General features: G+C 39.1%; 1 protein-coding gene across 1 annotated transcript in view; it reads left to right on the top strand.

Moving 5' to 3' along the window:
* The window catches only part of EPHA4 (EPH receptor A4), a 147882-nt gene that overhangs the window by 60168 nt on the left and 69925 nt on the right, over positions 1-17789 (top strand). The window contains exon 5 of the mRNA XM_024243504.3: positions 12245-12400. Within this exon, the coding sequence (XP_024099272.2) occupies positions 12245-12400 (156 nt within the window). The remainder of the gene's footprint in view (positions 1-12244; positions 12401-17789) is intronic.

Raw genomic sequence — 17789 nt, 5'->3', positions numbered from 1 at the left:
TCATTTCAGCTGCATAAATCATGATTCCTGACAACTCAGGCTGTAAAGTCATTTGGATGACAATGACTAGCAACGCTGCCGGAGTTAATCAAATAATTATTTAACATGTGTTTCTCTTGGTCTGGCCCTGGCTTCAGAACATATTTCATTCGTTCCCAGGCCTCTGTAATGCCTTTACTTTTAAATAAATAGAGGAGCTGAGCAAGTATAAGATATGCATAAAGTTAATGACAGAATCACTTATGTCTCCTGTTGGACTGTGCTATTGGACCCTCAAAAGAGGATTCTTGTCTAAATTAGTTTGGGTGATACCCACAGTACTCACCGCAGTGTTTTGTTCCAGGCTGGCGGTCATTATTATTTTAGCTTCTTCTGGGTGAAGCCAGCTTCCTGGTTAAACTCTTCTTCTCCAGGTGACACTCAGGGAGCACCTTTTCTTTCAGGTGGTTCTTCTATTCCATTACTTCTGCAAGCAGACAGCCTGGGTTAGGTGCATGGGTGAGGTCCCCAGGAAAGTCTCAAAGCACCTCTGCCAAGGATCACGCCTTAAGATGGGAGAGGAAGCAGTGGTCTGCTTCCTTCCTGAAGGGAACAGCCTCATATTCCCAGCCTTTTAGCTCTTAGTATGTGCTCAATAAATAGTTGCTCTCATTATTGCCATTACTATTATTATGTAAAGGCTTAATAAATGTTTGCTAAAACATAAATGGCCCAATGAATGAATAAATGCACATACCTAATAATGGATGAAATTTCTACATAATGACGCTAATCTGCATAGACCCATGTATTAAATTCAGACGGGCTAGTGTGAGGAGAGGAAGAAGAAAAGAACAGCTTCTTCCTTTATTCAGTGCCCTGACCTGTTATCTATAATCAGGGGATGTATAATGAGCCACTCATCTTTATGTACCCCAAATATCAAAGGGTGAAGAAAACAATAGCAACTCATCAAAAAGCTTGATCCTCTGTGAAATGTCCTGGGCAATCAAGTTAGGTGTTAGTGTCTCCTGATGTGCATTTCATGGTTGTGATGGATGTGCTAGCTGTGGTGAGGATTGATAGTTTATATGGCAGCACTTATTTAAATCTTTTAAAAGTATTTCCAGATATTTTCAGTAATTTTAATTCAAATTAAAGGCAAGGGTTTTCTTACAAAATATGATTACTTACTTTCTGCATTTAGTTCATCTAAAATATATGATTTTCTTGATTTTTTTCTTACATGGTAGTCATTTTAATTTTTAGCATCCATTTGTTTCTGTTCCTAATATAAACTTCAGCATATTAGGCAAACAAGTTTATTTGGCTTTTGTGACTTAAAAATATTATTATAGAGTCATTCAATTAAGTTCTGCTTAATCTACTTGAATTTTTATCTCCAATAGAATTAATTTATTGAAAATCAAATTAATATTTCTTTAATCTCAAAATTTACTAAAGTCATAATCATTTTTATGTGAAATTCAGGCATGAGGGGGAAAAAAGGAAAATACCCTAAAAGTTTGTAGAGCCCTAGGTATTAGTTTGTTTCCTTGAGCTGTTTTATAAGGCAATATTGAAAACCTATATTTTTTTTTCGGATAGAAAATTTTCAGTGCTCTAAGTGGAAGAACTAGAACAAAGGTTAGAGTAAGAATAAGGGATCTTTAAGGAAATAACATGTTTTTTAAAAAGGAATTATTGTGATTATAGGTTGCTGTACTGCCTTCTATTTTTAAATTGTCATCTCTTATCAAATTGAAATAACATATTTGTTTGTTTCTAACAATGCTCTATTGTGATTAATCAAAAATTCCTATTAGCAACTTCAGCCAAATTAAATTTAAAGGAGCTTAATTGAGCAATGAATGATTTGTGAATTGGCAGCCCCCAGAATCACAGCAGATTCAGATAGACTCCCGCAGACATGTGGTGGAAGAAGATTTATAGACAAAAAAGGGAAGTGACATACAGAAATCGGAAGTGAGGTACAGAAACAGCTGGATTGGTTACAGGTTGGTGTTTGCCTTATTTGAACACAGTTTGAACAGTTAGCAGTGTGTGAGAGGTTGAAGCATGGCTGCCGGGATTGGCCAAGACTCAGCCATTGTTATAGACGCATACTCCTAAATTAGATGGTCAATTTTGTCTACCTATTAAGTTAGGTTACAGTTCTTCCACAAGGAGTCAAATACAGAAGTACAGAGTTGTTCTGAGGCCATTTTTAGTTCACTTTAACAGGGAAAACTGCAATGATCAAACTAAGTAAAAGTTTCTAAGAGTATTTTTATCAAAACTGGTAGCAACATCTACACTTTAAAACAGAATGCATTACCTTTTTTTCCAAAAATACAGAAGCCTATCACTTGTCTTACCAGTTATTTCCATGGAAATTTGGTGGCCTCATTGCTTTTGTATGGATCCCTGATGAGAGAGAACCCCAGGATTATCAACTGGAGATTGGAGCTAGCAATCTTTATTCCCATTCTCTTTATACATATATGAAGCAGAGCTGTTTTTAAGTAGAGTTTATGACAGTGGAAGTTATTCTTCAGAGAAGTAAATTAGAGAGTTTAGTTGAATGCATTTAGTTTACCTACTTTGGAACTTTTACTGTTTAAGCTTACTCCCTCCAAACTCACCAAAGAGAAATAGCTCCTCAAATAATCAGATGATCTGTTCTAAAGGCAAGAAGGGAAAATAATAAGTTATCTCCCCCATTGCATTCTTTTTGTTTGTGTTTAATATTTTGTATAGAGTTAATTTAGATTTAGCAGGCTTTATGTAAAGTTTCTTTTGGAAGATTTACTGAATCTTTTGTGAAAACCATCTTCATCTGACATTTTAGAATTACTCACCTATTTACAGGATTATACTGCCTTCTGTTCTTGAAAGAGCAAATCGATTTTCAGCATAGTTTTTTTCTGTCACTTTTTTTCATTGTGTGTATTTCTGAAAACTACCACCAAGGTAAGAGGGGAAAAATGGGAGGAGATGGAACGTACAAAATAGGATAGAACTGTGTCTTGCCAGAGGAGATGATCTGAATTATAAACTATTGGTTGAAAGAAGAAATCTCCAAAGCCAATACAATAATTTATTTAACTTTAGGAATGTGTTTAAATTGTCTAAATAAAAATACAATTTTACATACTTCCAATCTTGTCTATGGTTACTAAACTGCAGATGCTATGAGTTAGACTTCAATCTTGGGTTTTCTACCCCATGTTAATAACAGAAGAAATAAAAACAATAATGGAGAAGTTATCCCATAGTGTTTTAGAAATTATATCCAATCTTATTTAAAAACAAAACAAAAAACTTGAAGTTTTCTGAAAATCCATTGGTCATTTCCATCTTCCTCTCTCGCAGCCATGCACCGTGCTATAGGAATAATGAGTTACTCTTAGTGAGTAGCTTATACACAGCACACACTGTCTTTTATCCTCCTGTGTATTATCTCATTTCATCATCATTTCAGCCCTACATATGAAAAAATTGAAGTTCAGAGTAGTTAAACAGTTTGTTCAAGTTCACACATCTAATAAGGGGCAAAGTTAAAAACCAAGTTCAGGCCTTTCCCATTATGTCTCCCACTGCCCTTGCTATCAATTATTCTGCAGGGCAAAAAGAGACCAGCAGACAGTGAATATGAATGTCAGACAGAAAATCACCTCTGATTTGTTTGTAGTTTATTTTTTGCTTTTGTCATTCTTTACTTGCATTCTTGCTGTTGTTGACTGTGAAACATCTCTGTCCTAAATACTTTAACCTTTCTAAATGGATGTCTGATATATTCCTTTATAAACTTGATTAAGGTAACCAAAGTTAAGTATTTCAATTTTATTTCAACGTTTACATATTTAGTCTCTCCCCTACAGCCATTTTAAAATAATATTCTAAAGCAACCAAAGACCAGGATTAGGTCAGAGCCAAACAACTCAGTACATCTTTTCTGAATTCTCAGAGGTTTACTAGAGAAAGTAAAACTTTGTATGAATGAAATAAACTTGAATTTCTGGTGATGCAATCGTGTTTTGGAATTTAGTCTCCTCGGAGTGCACAAAAAATCTCGAAATAACTAAGTTTAAGTTTTTAGTGATTGTTGTTGTTGTTTTTTGAGGCAGAGTTTTGCTCTTGTTGCCCAGGCTGGAGTGCAATGGCGCGATCTCGGCTCACTGCAACCTCCGCCTCCCGGGTTCAAGCGATTCTCCTACCTCAGCCTCCTGAATAGCTGGGATTACAGGCAGGCGCCACCAAGCCTGGCTAATTTTGTATTTTTAGTAAAGACGGTTTCTCCATGTTGGTCAGGCTGGTCTCGAACTCCTGACTTAAGGTGATCCGTCCACCTAGGCCTCCCAAAGTGCTGGGATTACAGGTGTGAGCCACTGGGCCCGGCTTTAATTATTTAGTAATTTTTAACAACAATCAGGTTGTACTATTCTGATTTTACTATCCAGAAAACAGAAGAGTATCAAATAAACAAATATTTGAAATCAAATAAGTGAGAATTAACTGTGTCATTTAATATTTGTGAAACACAGTATCAAAAAACAACAATGATCAGTTCACAATATTGATGTCAGAGGACAACTACTTACTTGAGACAGTATTAGTTTGGTAAGTTTCCTTTGAATTTCATGGTGTAATCTTTAGCATACAGAGTTCTATGTGTGAGCTTCATCTCTTTTCCTTTCCCTTTGGCAGCAACCCATTTCTATAAGGACATTTCACTCCAGGCTCTGTCCCATAATTTGAGGTCAATACAGGGCACATTCATATTGGTTTGAGAAATAATTTAAATTTTACATTTCAAACATGTCAGATTTCTTTTCTTTTTTTTTTTTTCTTTCTGTTTTGAGACAGAGTCTCACTGTGTTGCCCAGGCTGGAGTGCAGTGGCACGATCTTGGCTCCCTCCAACCTCTGTCTTCCGGGTTCAAGTGATTCTCCTGCCTCAGCCTCCAGAATAGCTGGAACTACAGGCATGCACAATGCCGCCTGGCTAATTTTTGCATTTTTCAGTAGAGACAGGGTTCACCATGTTGGACAGGCTGGTCTCAAGCTTCTGACCTCAGGTGATCAGTCTGCCTTGACCTCCCAAAGTGCTGGGATTACAGGCGTGAGCCACCACGCCCAGCCTCAAACATGTCAGATTTCTGGCATGTCCTCTCCCCACTCCAAAATGAATTCCAAACCAATTATTCTTCTCCTGATAATGATTTGTCCCTTTAGCATTTGGGTATTAGAGAAAGGATGAGGTGGTTTGAACCTATTTAAGATGAACTGCATTGTTAAGTTTTTACTTAGACATGGGTCTATTTACAGTTAAGCAGTGGTTCTCAAAATGTGTCCCTGGACCAGCAATGTTGTCATCGGGTCCAGGGACACATTTTGCCCGCGAGTATATAAAAAATGCAAATTCTCAGGACTCACCAGACAATCATAAACTAAGAGTGAGGACCAGCAATTGGTCTTTTATTAACAAGTCCTTTGTTAAGGTCATTCTGATACATGCTAGACTCTGAGAAGAAAGATTAGAAACTACTGATCTTCCAAGATTAGAAGCTTCTGAGATGAGAAGTTTGGTATTCTTGCTGATTTGGATTCAGGTAATCTCCAGTTTAAAAACTTTTTTTTAGTTAACTAATGTCCAAACTAGAGCTTAGGCCACACCCGAGAGACCTGTTACATCTTTCAAACCTCTTGAACACTTTTTGTTGTCTCTGTCTTTATCTCAGTCTTGGGATTGAGAGTAAACCCTTTTCACAGGCAAAAGATTAAGGCATTATTTGTCTACATCAGTCATCAACACAAAGCATTTCAATTGCTATTGTAGTTGTTTCATGAACTTACTGGCTCAGAAATTAACAAAAAATCAGTATCATTCTTTCATTTCATAGATGAAAACAGTTTAAGCTCAGGATCTTCAGGAAAGAAAAACCCTAAAACAATGTAAATGTAAAATTAATCATAATATATAATTGCAGAAATTTGAACTGACTCAAAGAAATTGTCCCCATAATGGTATAGGAATAACTTCCAAATCAGGCCATACCATTTAATCAAAAAAAAAAAAATCAATTGAAAAGTGGTTTTACTTATAATGATACTGAGTAAAATCAGCTTTTCCAGTAAGACAGCTGATGAAAAGTTTACTCATTTGCAGTGATGGCAAGAACATTCAGTTTATTATGCTTTCAAAACTTAGGGAGGCACTGCAGCGTAACAGAGGAACCATGGAGTAGAGACTCAATCCTAGTATGCTCCAGAAAGGACCTGTGGACAAGTTATTCATCTCAAAAATGAACATGTCCTACCAGATCACTGGTTGGCAAACTATGACCCTTGGGCAAAATCTGGCCTGCCACCAGTTTTTGTATGATCTGAGAGCTAAGAATGTTTTTTAATAGATGACATTTGGAATTGATTTGGTAATAATGAACATTTTCTTTGAAACCAGATTAAGTGAAATGTTCTCTCTGCAACAAAGAATTCCATTCTCCTCGCTAATAAATCTATGTTGCAAAAAAGTACTTAACGATTTACTACTATATTTTGAATTCTATCACTAAAAAAAAATTGTAAAAATTTGTTTTCTATCTTATTACATAAATACCTTCATCATATTCTTGGTCTTCCTCTTGGCCTCCGGCTCTTTACAGAAATGTTTGCCCATCCCTGGATGAGATGATTTTTAAAGTCCCTTCAACAATCTAATTTTTATCTATTCTCAACAGATAACAGTCAAACCACTTGTAGAATGCAGGTGATTTGGACAATATGGATTTGCCAGCGTTTGGCTGTTCATGAATGGAAGAGAGTCAGATGAGTCCAATAACATTTCCAATTGTCCATCTTCACCCTGCATGTTTGAAAAGAAAGAGAAGAGATCTATAGTATGTTAGTTTAAGCCATATTGTCTGTGTTAGAAAATCACCCTGCCTTGGGCAAATCCTTAACCTTTGTGCCTTAATATTCCATCTGTACTATGGAGAATTTATTGGTTAATGTTCACACCTTCCCCAAAGATGGCTGGGGCTTGCACATATTCACAAAAACTTCAAAAGCTGTAATGCTTTTTGACAGACATTTTTTCTTTCCTATCATTTTTTCTTACATTATTAACATAAGAAATAGTTTAACAAATGAAAAATTTATTGAAGAACTAATTCAATAATGGCCATTAAGTCATTTTGATATTTCTAACATAGATTCCTGAGCATACTGGATATACTATATATCCAGTACACAAAAGGCAGAGTTCCCCATGGAACCTTTTTGGTCATGTGTGCCTAATATCATGCCCACAAGATAGGGCTGGAGAGAGCTATAAGCCTCTCTTTGCCAAATATTGTATGGGGACCAGCGTGCATAAATGGTTCAGATTCTCCTTAGAATCAGCGTTGGAATTTCCAGACCTTCAAGTGACTCTATATTAAGGTGCAAATTTGTTACCTGGGAAGGTAATTTTTAACCCCCCATTAATGTCCATTTGTTAGTACTTTAGCCCAAATTAGGTTTTTAAAATTACCTAGCTGGCTGAGAGCAGTTCTTCAGGAAGTGAATCAGATTCTTCTAAGTAGGTTCAGGGTAAGTTTTGAAAATAGGTCCTTGGGTGTTTGTGATACATCCCCCTTCACTTTCAGCACCCTGCGTTTGCAAGAGTAGTATGTGTGTGCACACGGCAGCACACACACAATACTTAATACTCTAGCTTCTAGAGCAGCATTGTCTGATAGAGATATAATGCAAGCCACATAGATAATTTTAAGTGTTTTAGTAGCCACTTTGAAAAATAAATTTTAGGCCAGGCGTGATGGCTCACTCCTGTAATCCTGGCACTTTGGGAGGTCGAGGTGGGCGGATCATGAGGTCAGGAGTTCAAAACCAGCCTGACTAACATGGTGAAACTCCATCTTTACTAAAAATTTAAAATTAGCCGGGCATAGTGGCAGGCATCTGTAATCCCAGCTACTCGGGAGGTTGAGGCAGGGGAATCGCTTGAACCCAGGAGGTGGAGGTTGCAGTGAACTGAGGCCACACCATTGCACTCCAACCTGGGTGACAAGAGCAAAACTCTGTCTCAAAAAAAAAATTAAAAAATAAATAAATTTTAAAGGTGAAATTAAATTTAATAATTTAAGTATACATTCAAAACATTATTGCTTTCAACATGTAATCCATATAAAAATTATTAGTGATGTTTTACTTTTGGGATACTAAGTGTTTGGTATCTGGTGTATATTTTATACTCACAGCCAGTATTCATTGACCGGCCACATCTCAAGTGCTCAGTAACCACATGGGGTGAGCAGTTATTTTAATGGACAGTGTAGCTCTGGGGGGCCTTGAACTGGAAAGTGGGTCACAGAGAGCAAAGTGTGGCTGCCTTCGTGGCTGATACAGGCAGCAAGGGGATAGGCTGGGGGAACAAATAGAAGTTGGGACCAGCCCAGATCCTTACCCCTCCATTATACCCAAGTCATATTTTTGCTGAAGGTCAGACCTAACTCTAGGTAACTTAACCTTTTGCACTAAAAACTTTTAGAAAAACATAAGCACTGGAGTTAGATGCTTGGCCTTACCACTTAACTGTATGACCTTGGACAAGTTACGGAAAACCCTGTTTCTTCATCTGCAAAATGGGAACAGTGATAATTCCTCAAGCTCACAGAATTATTGTGATAATTAAATGACCAATGAGCATAAAAACAATGAATACTCAATGAATACTTGATATTTATTTTCACAATTGCTATTATTAGCTACTCTGAGGCACTAATTTAGTTTTAAAATGAACATAAAGACAATCAGATACTATCAAATATTCTACATTTCTTAAAAAGCAGAAAAATGACATAGCCGTATATATACAGAAAATTTTTCAAATAGTAGGTGTAATCAGCTCATTAAATTGGGCATTATACTGTCATGTACACACATCAATGCATCAAAAATCCAGAAGATACTACGTTACCAAGACTATCTTAAAATTCGACTTTGTTGTGGTAGTGGGTGAGCCAATGAAAGAAGAGTTGGTTCTTCTTTTTCCTCCTCCTCATCTTCCTCCCCCTTCCTTCTCCTCCTCCATCTTTTTTTATTTAAAGCCAGCAGAAAGAGATAATTAAAGCAAAGCTAAAGGAATTGAATGCAAAGTTTGCATCACACATGTGAACTAATCTTTTCTCCATGGCATATCTAGAAGATCAAGTAAGACACCCATTCATATGGTTCATTAACTACTGAAACTTCAGTGGAAATAGGGCAGGAGGAAGTAGTTTCTTGCTCACAAAGTCATTAGTATTCAAAAATACAGTGTAGCAGTTCTCACCTAAAATAGAAGGATAAAAAATAGTAACAGTCAATGCTTGTTATGCCAAGTACATCTTTCACAGGGGTTTTGTTTAGAATAAAAGGGATAGTGAAAGTTTCAAGATGCTAGTAAGTAGTGAATAAATGCAGAATGTACTTACACATTTATGTACCAAATGCTGGAAGGCTGTGCACCACATAGAGCAAAGAAATGTACTAAACCATCAATTTACTAGGTCATTTTAAATGCAGGCAGCAAAATGGCTATGTGCGTGAAAAGCCACTACTATATATTGAGAGAGCCTTTCTAAGCATCCTGAAATATTAGTAACATGGTCTTAATGTAGTTGGAGACAAAAGAATGTGTTAAGGGTAGCAAGGCTGCCGAGAATAGCACAATGACAATTTTGTATTTTCTGCCTCTGTTTTATAAAAGCAAAAGGAAAAGAGTGTGTGTTTAAAGAACAGCAGCCTTCAATTTTCCAAATTGGTATAAAACTGTATTTCCCAAATGAATTCACACATATTTATTCCTGGTGACATATTAATACCAGCTTCGAGGAAAAATAGGACAAAATGTAAACTTGCAAATGCACTTTTTTCTTAAATTCACATAATATATACAACAAGTTTTTGTACTGTAAGAAATTTAATGAAATTGAAGGAAACATTTTCCATTTTGATTTTTGCAAAAGATGAGTTTATTTTTTTAACTGGAAGTAGTCTTATCAGAATAGCTTTTCAAATATGCCATTTGGACTCTGTGATAATCAGTCACTGGACAGTTTCTTGTCCTTGTCGATCTTCCACTCCCACTGTGAGTTTTTCGTTTTTGATGCTTGTTGAAATTGAGGGGTGCATGAGAATCAGTCAGTAATATGCAGTTTTCTGCAAACATTCAGATGTGAAAAAAATGAAAGCATTTTGTGCCTTCTTTGCAGTCCTGAGTTGCCACGAGCTGCTTTTGTCGACTGTGACTGACTGAGTGACAGGTGGGACCCAGTGGGTTTGTGTTCCTGTTCAGAGGCTCATTGTGTTTGATGTGGGAAAGCCGGGCTTGACCCCTAGTCCTTCTTCCTGCCAAAGTCAGGGTTTCTGATTTTAATCAAAACCCTAGGGCCATCTTAAGCATGACCAAAAAAGCACCTTGCAAGTTGAACCTTATCTAATTATGCAATGTGTATAAACTTGAGACACATAAATCTCAGTCATTGGAGCAACTTGTTTTTCTAAGATGCTCCGGTCCAGTGAAAGACGAAAGCAAATAAGGGAGAGATTGATCTGCCAGCACTTTTATTGTCGGTGCTCCACACGTCATAAAGTTTTGGCTTGTTAAAGGAAATTCCATAAACAACTTTAGTTAGTAAGAGTGAAGTAACTGTGTGCCTTCCTGAGCCCCTGCTAAATTCCCTTTCCGCTTGCCATTACAAGAGTATGATTAAGAAAATGCCAACAGGATATGCGAGTGGGTGGAACAGACTTCAGCTGGAAGCCATACAGATGCTTGATGGATGAGTAGTGACATTGAGATGATGGCCCTATCTCCAGAGAGAATCAAGCAGTTTCATGGATCTCTTTCTAGTACTCATTTCAATAAGATCTGCTGCGTTGCTAGCATGGTTGTTCCGTTTTGGCTGCCAGGCTGATGGAAAATGGCTGATAGGTCCTTCTCCCCACTGCTGTTTCTGATAGTACAGACAAGTCCTAAGGACATGATGAATGAAAAGAAATGGGAGTGAATCATGCTGGAAAGATTGTGGGTTACTGGCACATTTTCTTTGAACCTCTGGTGTTATGAAATCACTTTACTCTTAATGGCCTTGTCTCTGTGGGTTTAATGCTGATGGTGTTGGTCAATTTTTATTTGGGGTTGAGACAGATTTGAGAGGCGATCCTGAAAGGCCATGAGGGATGAAAAAAGAGTGGGGAGCAAGTAGTCATTATTTTTTATTATGAGTTTTCCCAGAATTAGTGAGTTTTTCCACACTAGTAAAAGTGGTCCTTAGTGTCAGTATGATGACAGTGTCAGTGTGATGTTTATGAAGATGAAGTCATGGAAAGGATGTCAGGTGTATAAAAAACTATATGGCCCGTGTTCTCTACACCAGGCTCTCGGGAGGCATGTGCATTGCCGGGGAAGGGTGCTGGAAAAATGGAAAGAGGGAAAAACAGGAGGGTTTTATGAACTTGAAAATAGACGCAAAATAGTCACTGACCAAAAAACAAATCTTAGCATACTATATTCCAAAGTCTACAGTTGATAGTTTTTATTATTTCACCCTGAAACTGTGGCCCGTGCCTTACAAACTCGTCTTTTTTACTTGGTTGCTTTCGTTGATCTTTCGATTTGGTTCTTTCTGTAGCTGTAATTAGGAAATAATCACTAACCGGTTTTTTTGTTAGCACTTGGATACACTTCCCATTGGTTGGCTAAAGGCTACACTCTGAAATTCCATAGCATGTGACTAAGCATACAGGCTTTGAGGGCAGAACACTTGGGGTCAAAGCTGGGTGCTGACACTTAGCAGATGTATGGTCTTGTGCCCACAATTAACTGCTCAAAGCTGAAATTCCTCACTTCTAAGGTAGAGATAATGCCTGTAGAAAAGGGGTGCTGTAAGAATTAAGCAGCATAATGTGTATAAAGGGTATCTGGCACATAGAAAGGCGTTCGGTAAACTTTGCTGTGCTTTTCCTTGATTCTGCCAGGTTTAAGAAAATTTTTTCCCTTGGACTTCTTGTCACCTGACCAGGAATGTTAATGCCCTTAAAGAGCGACTATACTCAATGAATGTTTTTGGTTGCATTACCTGCATTTCAAGCCACATGATCGCTAATGATTAGCAAGAATGTCTCCCTTCTTCTGAATCAAGGAGGTGGCTTTGCATTTTTGCTTTGCTGTATTTGCAGTGGTTTATATTTGTTTGTTTTTTTCTTCTTCCCTGCAGCTTGCAAAATTGGATATTACAAGGCTCTCTCCACAGATGCCACCTGTGCCAAGTGCCCACCCCACAGCTACTCTGTCTGGGAAGGAGCCACCTCGTGCACCTGTGACCGAGGCTTTTTCAGAGCTGACAATGATGCTGCCTCTATGCCCTGCACCCGTAAGTTGTATGCTTGTCTCTCATTCCTGTGATGCCAACAGCTTTCATTACCACCTAGCAAGGCACTGCCAGATCTTCTTCCAGGATAATCATGCAGGGGGCACTTGAGATCAAACATTCATCCTTTCTCAATCATAGCAGGGGAAATGCTTGTAAAAAGAAAGGGTCTTTCCCACTGCTTCTGGTTGCCTTCAGTGTGCACAGCTGCCTACAGACTACTTGGTGGAGAAGAGATTGAGTGTTCAGAGGTTGTGTGACAGTGTAATTAGAGCTGAGATTGGAATTTATTAGTGGCTTTGCCATTGCACTGAGGACTCGGGGAAGCTTGATAACTGGCAGGAGAAACAGGTAGACGGCAGGGTTTGGGAATGTGGTTTCAGTCTGTAAAGGACAGCTCAGTGTGCACTGAGATCATTGCTTATGTTGTCATTACACCTCTTCCTTCTCTACTCATAGTTTTGTGTTCATAACACTTAGGCCCAAATCCTAATAAATGCTTGTTTAATGATAGCATTTAATAAATGCTGGGTTAATGAATGGATGAGGCTGGGAAGCTTGGTATGAAGAGCAGGAGTGAAGAAATATTTTCTCACACTTTATATGGACAGTGTTCCTAGGTGTTACCATTCCTTTCATGTACACTTGGGGCTTCACAGACCCTACAATGGCTGTGACCTTGATCGGAACAGGGAGCACTGGGCCCATGAATTTCCATTAAGTGAATCTGTGCTTGGAGGGCTAGCCTCATGGCTCAGCTCAGACACCTTCCACAGATTTTGAGTTTGTTTCCTAGCCTGTTGTGTAGCTGGGTGACTGTTGAGTCTCTTTAGTCTGCTTTCTCACCTGGAGAATGGAGTTAATAACAGTGCCTCCTAATGCTTGTTGGTATTAAACAGCCTCATGTTGTTTAGGTGCTATGTACATTACATAGGATGATGCCACTTTCATATATTTTAGCTTTGGCCGGGAGCGGTGGCTCACGCCTGTAATCCCAGCACTTTGGGAGGCCGAGGTGGATGGATCACCTGAGGTCAGGAGTTCAAGACTAGCCTGGTCAACATGGTGAAACCCCGTCTCTACTAAAAATACAAAAATTAGCTGGCATGGTGGCTGGCGCCTATAATCCCAGCCGCTTGGGAGGCTGAGGCTGGAGAATCACTTGAACCCAGGAGGCAGAGGATGCAGTGAGGCGAGATCGCTCCATTACATTCCAGCCTGGGTGACAAGAGCAAAACTCTGTCTCAACAACAACAACAACAAAAAAAATATATATATATATATTAGCTTTAGTTATCATTATGACTATTATTATTTTGTTTCCTAACTACTACAAACTGTATTTTGGCCAGTCTGGAGCTAACAACCCTGCAAATAAAAGGTTTTTGGGTATTTGAGCACTTTGGGCCACCGGGCAATCAAGTCCTATCTTTAAAATGAGTGGAGTGAGACTCCAGGTCTCTTTGACTTTGTATTCAAATTGCTATAACCTCCAGAGTTTCTTTCATAATGAGACATAATAATGATGATGATGACAATTTTATGATTATGCCCAGGTAATGTATTAGGTACTTGAAAAAAATCTTAATACGTGGTTTATAAGAAATCTGTAAGGTAGATATAGTCTTTATTTTATAGAAAAGGTAACTGCAAGCTCAGAGACATTAAGGAACATGCTCAAGATCACACCCTCCCTTGGACAGAGTTGTACAAGACTCACCTAGTTTCTATTTTATATTATTATTATTTTATATTATTATTATATTTATATTTTGTATCTATTTTATATTATTCTATTATAGAGAATCTGGGAGATTCTCTTGCTGGCTCTCCCAAGTCAAGCATAAACATTTAGAGTTAGGGAGAATCCTAGGGTCAGTCTCAGACGTAACTGTTAAAAAGGTTAGATGCAGTAGCTCACGCCTATAATCCCAGCACTTCAGGAGGCTGAGGCAGGTGGATTATTGAGGTCAGGAGTTCAAGACCATCCTGGGCAACATAGCGAAACTCCGCCTCCACTAAAAATACAAAAATTAGACAGACGTGGTGGTGTGAGCCTGTAATCCCAGCTGCTCAGGAGGCTGAAGCAAGAGAATCGCTTGAACCAGAAGGCAGAGGTTGCAGTGAGCTGAGATTGTACCACTGCACTCCACCCTGGATGACAGAGGAAACTCTGTCATCTCAAAAAAAAAAAAAAAAAAGAAAAAAAAATAGCCAAGACTGGTGCCTTTCACCTGTGGTCCCGGCTACTTGAGAGGCTGAGGCAGGAGGATTGCTTGAGCCTGGGAGGTCAAGGCTGCAGTGAGCTGCATTCACATCACTGCACTCCAGCCTGGGTGACAAAAAAAGACCCTGTCTTTAAAAAAAAAAAAAAAAAAAAACAGAAAAACTGTAAATAGGCAAGGATTGTTTTTGCTTTCTTTCTTTACTGTTCCTCCATAGACCAAGAACTTTCTCTGGGTGGCCACTTTTGTTTGAACTCTTCAGTCCCAACCTTTTTCTTTTCCAATGTAAATATTTTCATGTTATGTTCCATTTGTGTGATTAGTTTAATAATAAACTCCCCATCTTTATCCATACCTGCTACCAACAATTTTCTTGTGGGAATCTGGGGCACAATAGTAAACTCAAGGGGAAGTGTTTGGGGCTGACATTTTGAGGATGGCCCTCAATTTGCATCATGTACTTCCCACTTACTTTCCATGCAGATAAAGCCTTCCCTAGGTTGAGATTTGATTGTATTATGAGTGTCATGAAATGTATCTCTGATGGCAGGAGGGCCTGGCTCTTTCTCCCAAGTGTTTTTCAGTCTCATGATGCTGACCTGTTTAGCATTTAAGGGGACCATGTGCCCATCACTTTATTACCAACTCTTCCTACTTGGGAGTTTAGGAAACCTCCAAAGATGGCTATATGTCTGTGTTGCTGGAACATTTGATGTATGTGTAATAAGGCTGTGGTAGTTGAGCCCTTGGAATTGTATTTTTAACTGTTAGCTTTATCTTAAGGATGCAAAGGGGAAGAAGAGAAAATTTGATTTTAGCATATGGATGGACCAAAAATTCTAAAAATTAAAGTAACATTTGCATGTTTCAGAAGTCATTTTCCACAAGGTGAAGGGAAGGAAGGCTGGTGGCTTTTTGTGTCATTTGTTAAAAGGTCCATGAAAATACCTGCTCTTGGAACTCCTTCTCCTACACTTCACTACTTCAAGGTCTTGTGCATTACTTTATTTACTTATTTATTCTTTTTTTTTTTTTTGAGATGGAGTCTCACTCTGTCACCCAGGCTGGAGTGCAGTGGTGTGATCTCGGCTCACTGCAACCTCCACCTCCCGGGTTTGTGATTCTCCTGCCTCAGCCTCCCAAGTAGCTGGGACTACAGGCACCCACCACCACACCTGTTTTTGTTTTTAGTAGAGACAGAGTTTTACCCTATCGGCCAGACTGGTCTTGAACTGCTCACCTCATGTGATCCACGGACCTCAGCCTCTCAAAGTGCTGGGATTACAGGCGTGAGCCACTGCACCCAGCCTTGTGCATTACTTTAATGGTTATCACATCCCACTTACTTTATATGCAGCACTTCAGTTAAGAGGAAACAAAGTGCTGATGGTGACGCCATCATCTTGCTGATCGGATCGCCTTGGCTCTAACCACTGACCAACACTGTGATATTGAGAGTTTACCCTCATCAGGCCCCAATTTCCTCATCTGTAAGTTGGAATTCTCACCATCTACCTCTGGGGCTGTTTTAAGAATGAAATAAAAAAATATTTGCAAAGGTCTGGCACCTGGTAGGGATCTAATAAATGTTTGTTCTCTTCCTCTTTTATTTCCAGCTGGTCACTTCCTTCCTCAAATTGCCTCCACAGCAGGTTGACAGCGTATCTCACTGCGTCTCTATCAGTGATTTTTACCCTTGAGTGCATAATTAAATTACTTGATGGCTACCCTGTACCCCAGGATTTCTGGCGGGGGGTAGGACTCAGGCATCAGTATTTTCAAAAATTGGTCTGTTAATTTATTGTACAGTTAAGGTTCATACCCCTCCAACGGAACTAAAATATTTTTTTTTTTTTGAGACCGAGTTTTGCTCTTGTCACCCTGGCTGGAGTGCAATGGCACACTCTTGGCTCACTGCAACCTCTGCCTCCTGGGTTCAAGTGATTCTCCTGCCTCAGCCTCCCAAGTAGCTGGGATTACAGGCACACGCCACCACGTCTGGCTAATTTTTTGTACTTTTAGTAGAGACAGGGTTTCACCATGTTGGCCAGGCTGGTCTTGAACTACAGACCTCAGGTGATCCACCCGCCTCAGCCTCCCAAAGTGCTGGGATTACAGGCAAGAGCCACCACACCCGGCCAACAGAACTAAACTTGTAAGTATTTTTTTAAACTTAAACATTAACTGCATATGCCTCTGAAGACTTCCTCTGAGATAGGGATAATCAGGGAAGTGACTATACTTTGCTGATAATAGATATAGTCGTAAGTCAGGCAGCAGAACTGGATTCTAATTCTTAGCCTACGGCTCTTCCTTTCGACATCTCCCTTCCTAGTGAATATAGTGGACCTGTATTGTCTAGTACTGTAGACACTTGACACATGTGGCTATTTAACCTTAAAGTCATTAAATTGAAATTCAGGTTATTTAAACTTGGCACATTTTGAGTGCTCAATAGCCATATGTGGCTAGTGGAGACTATATTGGACAGCAGACCCAGAGAACGTTTCTATCACCACAGAAAGTTCTATTGGACAATACTGTAGTAGACCTTCCAACAGAGAAGACAGTAGGAGTTTCTCAAAGAACCTGTTGTTCAGATGACCCACAGAGTAACTCTCCCCATTCGCACGCTGCCCCCAGCTTTATCGGATTCTCTTGACAAGATGTGGGGATGGGAAGGAGCATAAACATCAGGGATCCTTTCAAACTGATTCCAGCCTCTAATCAGTTCTTACCAGTTGGTTAAGCCAGGTGACAAACCCAATTCCCTTGTGCTGACAGCCATGATAATCAGGCACCTTCTTTGTTCATTATGCTGTCTTTAACCCCAGCATTCTTATGCAGCCTCGCATTTAGTGATCGCTCACTGTGACGGCACACTAATGAAGAAATAAAACACACTATCTGAGACTCATTCTTCTAGCCAAAGAGAGACTGTGCTCCACTGGCTTGTAAAATCAGGTTTTTGTTCACTTGGAGAACGATTAGACCAGGTGAATACAAGTAACATTGGCTAATTTAGAAGGAAAGTGCCTAGGAAGTTTGCACCATTGACACTGCTGGAGAGCTTAAGAGAATTTAATTGCAAACAAACTTTACCTTTGGGAATACTTCTGATGGAGCCTCTGGTTAGGTTAACATAAATGGCTGCCTGTGAGATGTAC

The sequence above is a fragment of the Pongo abelii genome, chromosome 11 (genome assembly GCF_028885655.2).
Source record: "Pongo abelii isolate AG06213 chromosome 11, NHGRI_mPonAbe1-v2.0_pri, whole genome shotgun sequence".
Lineage (NCBI taxonomy): Eukaryota > Metazoa > Chordata > Mammalia > Primates > Hominidae > Pongo > Pongo abelii.
This window is presented reverse-complemented; position numbering and strand designations above follow the sequence as displayed.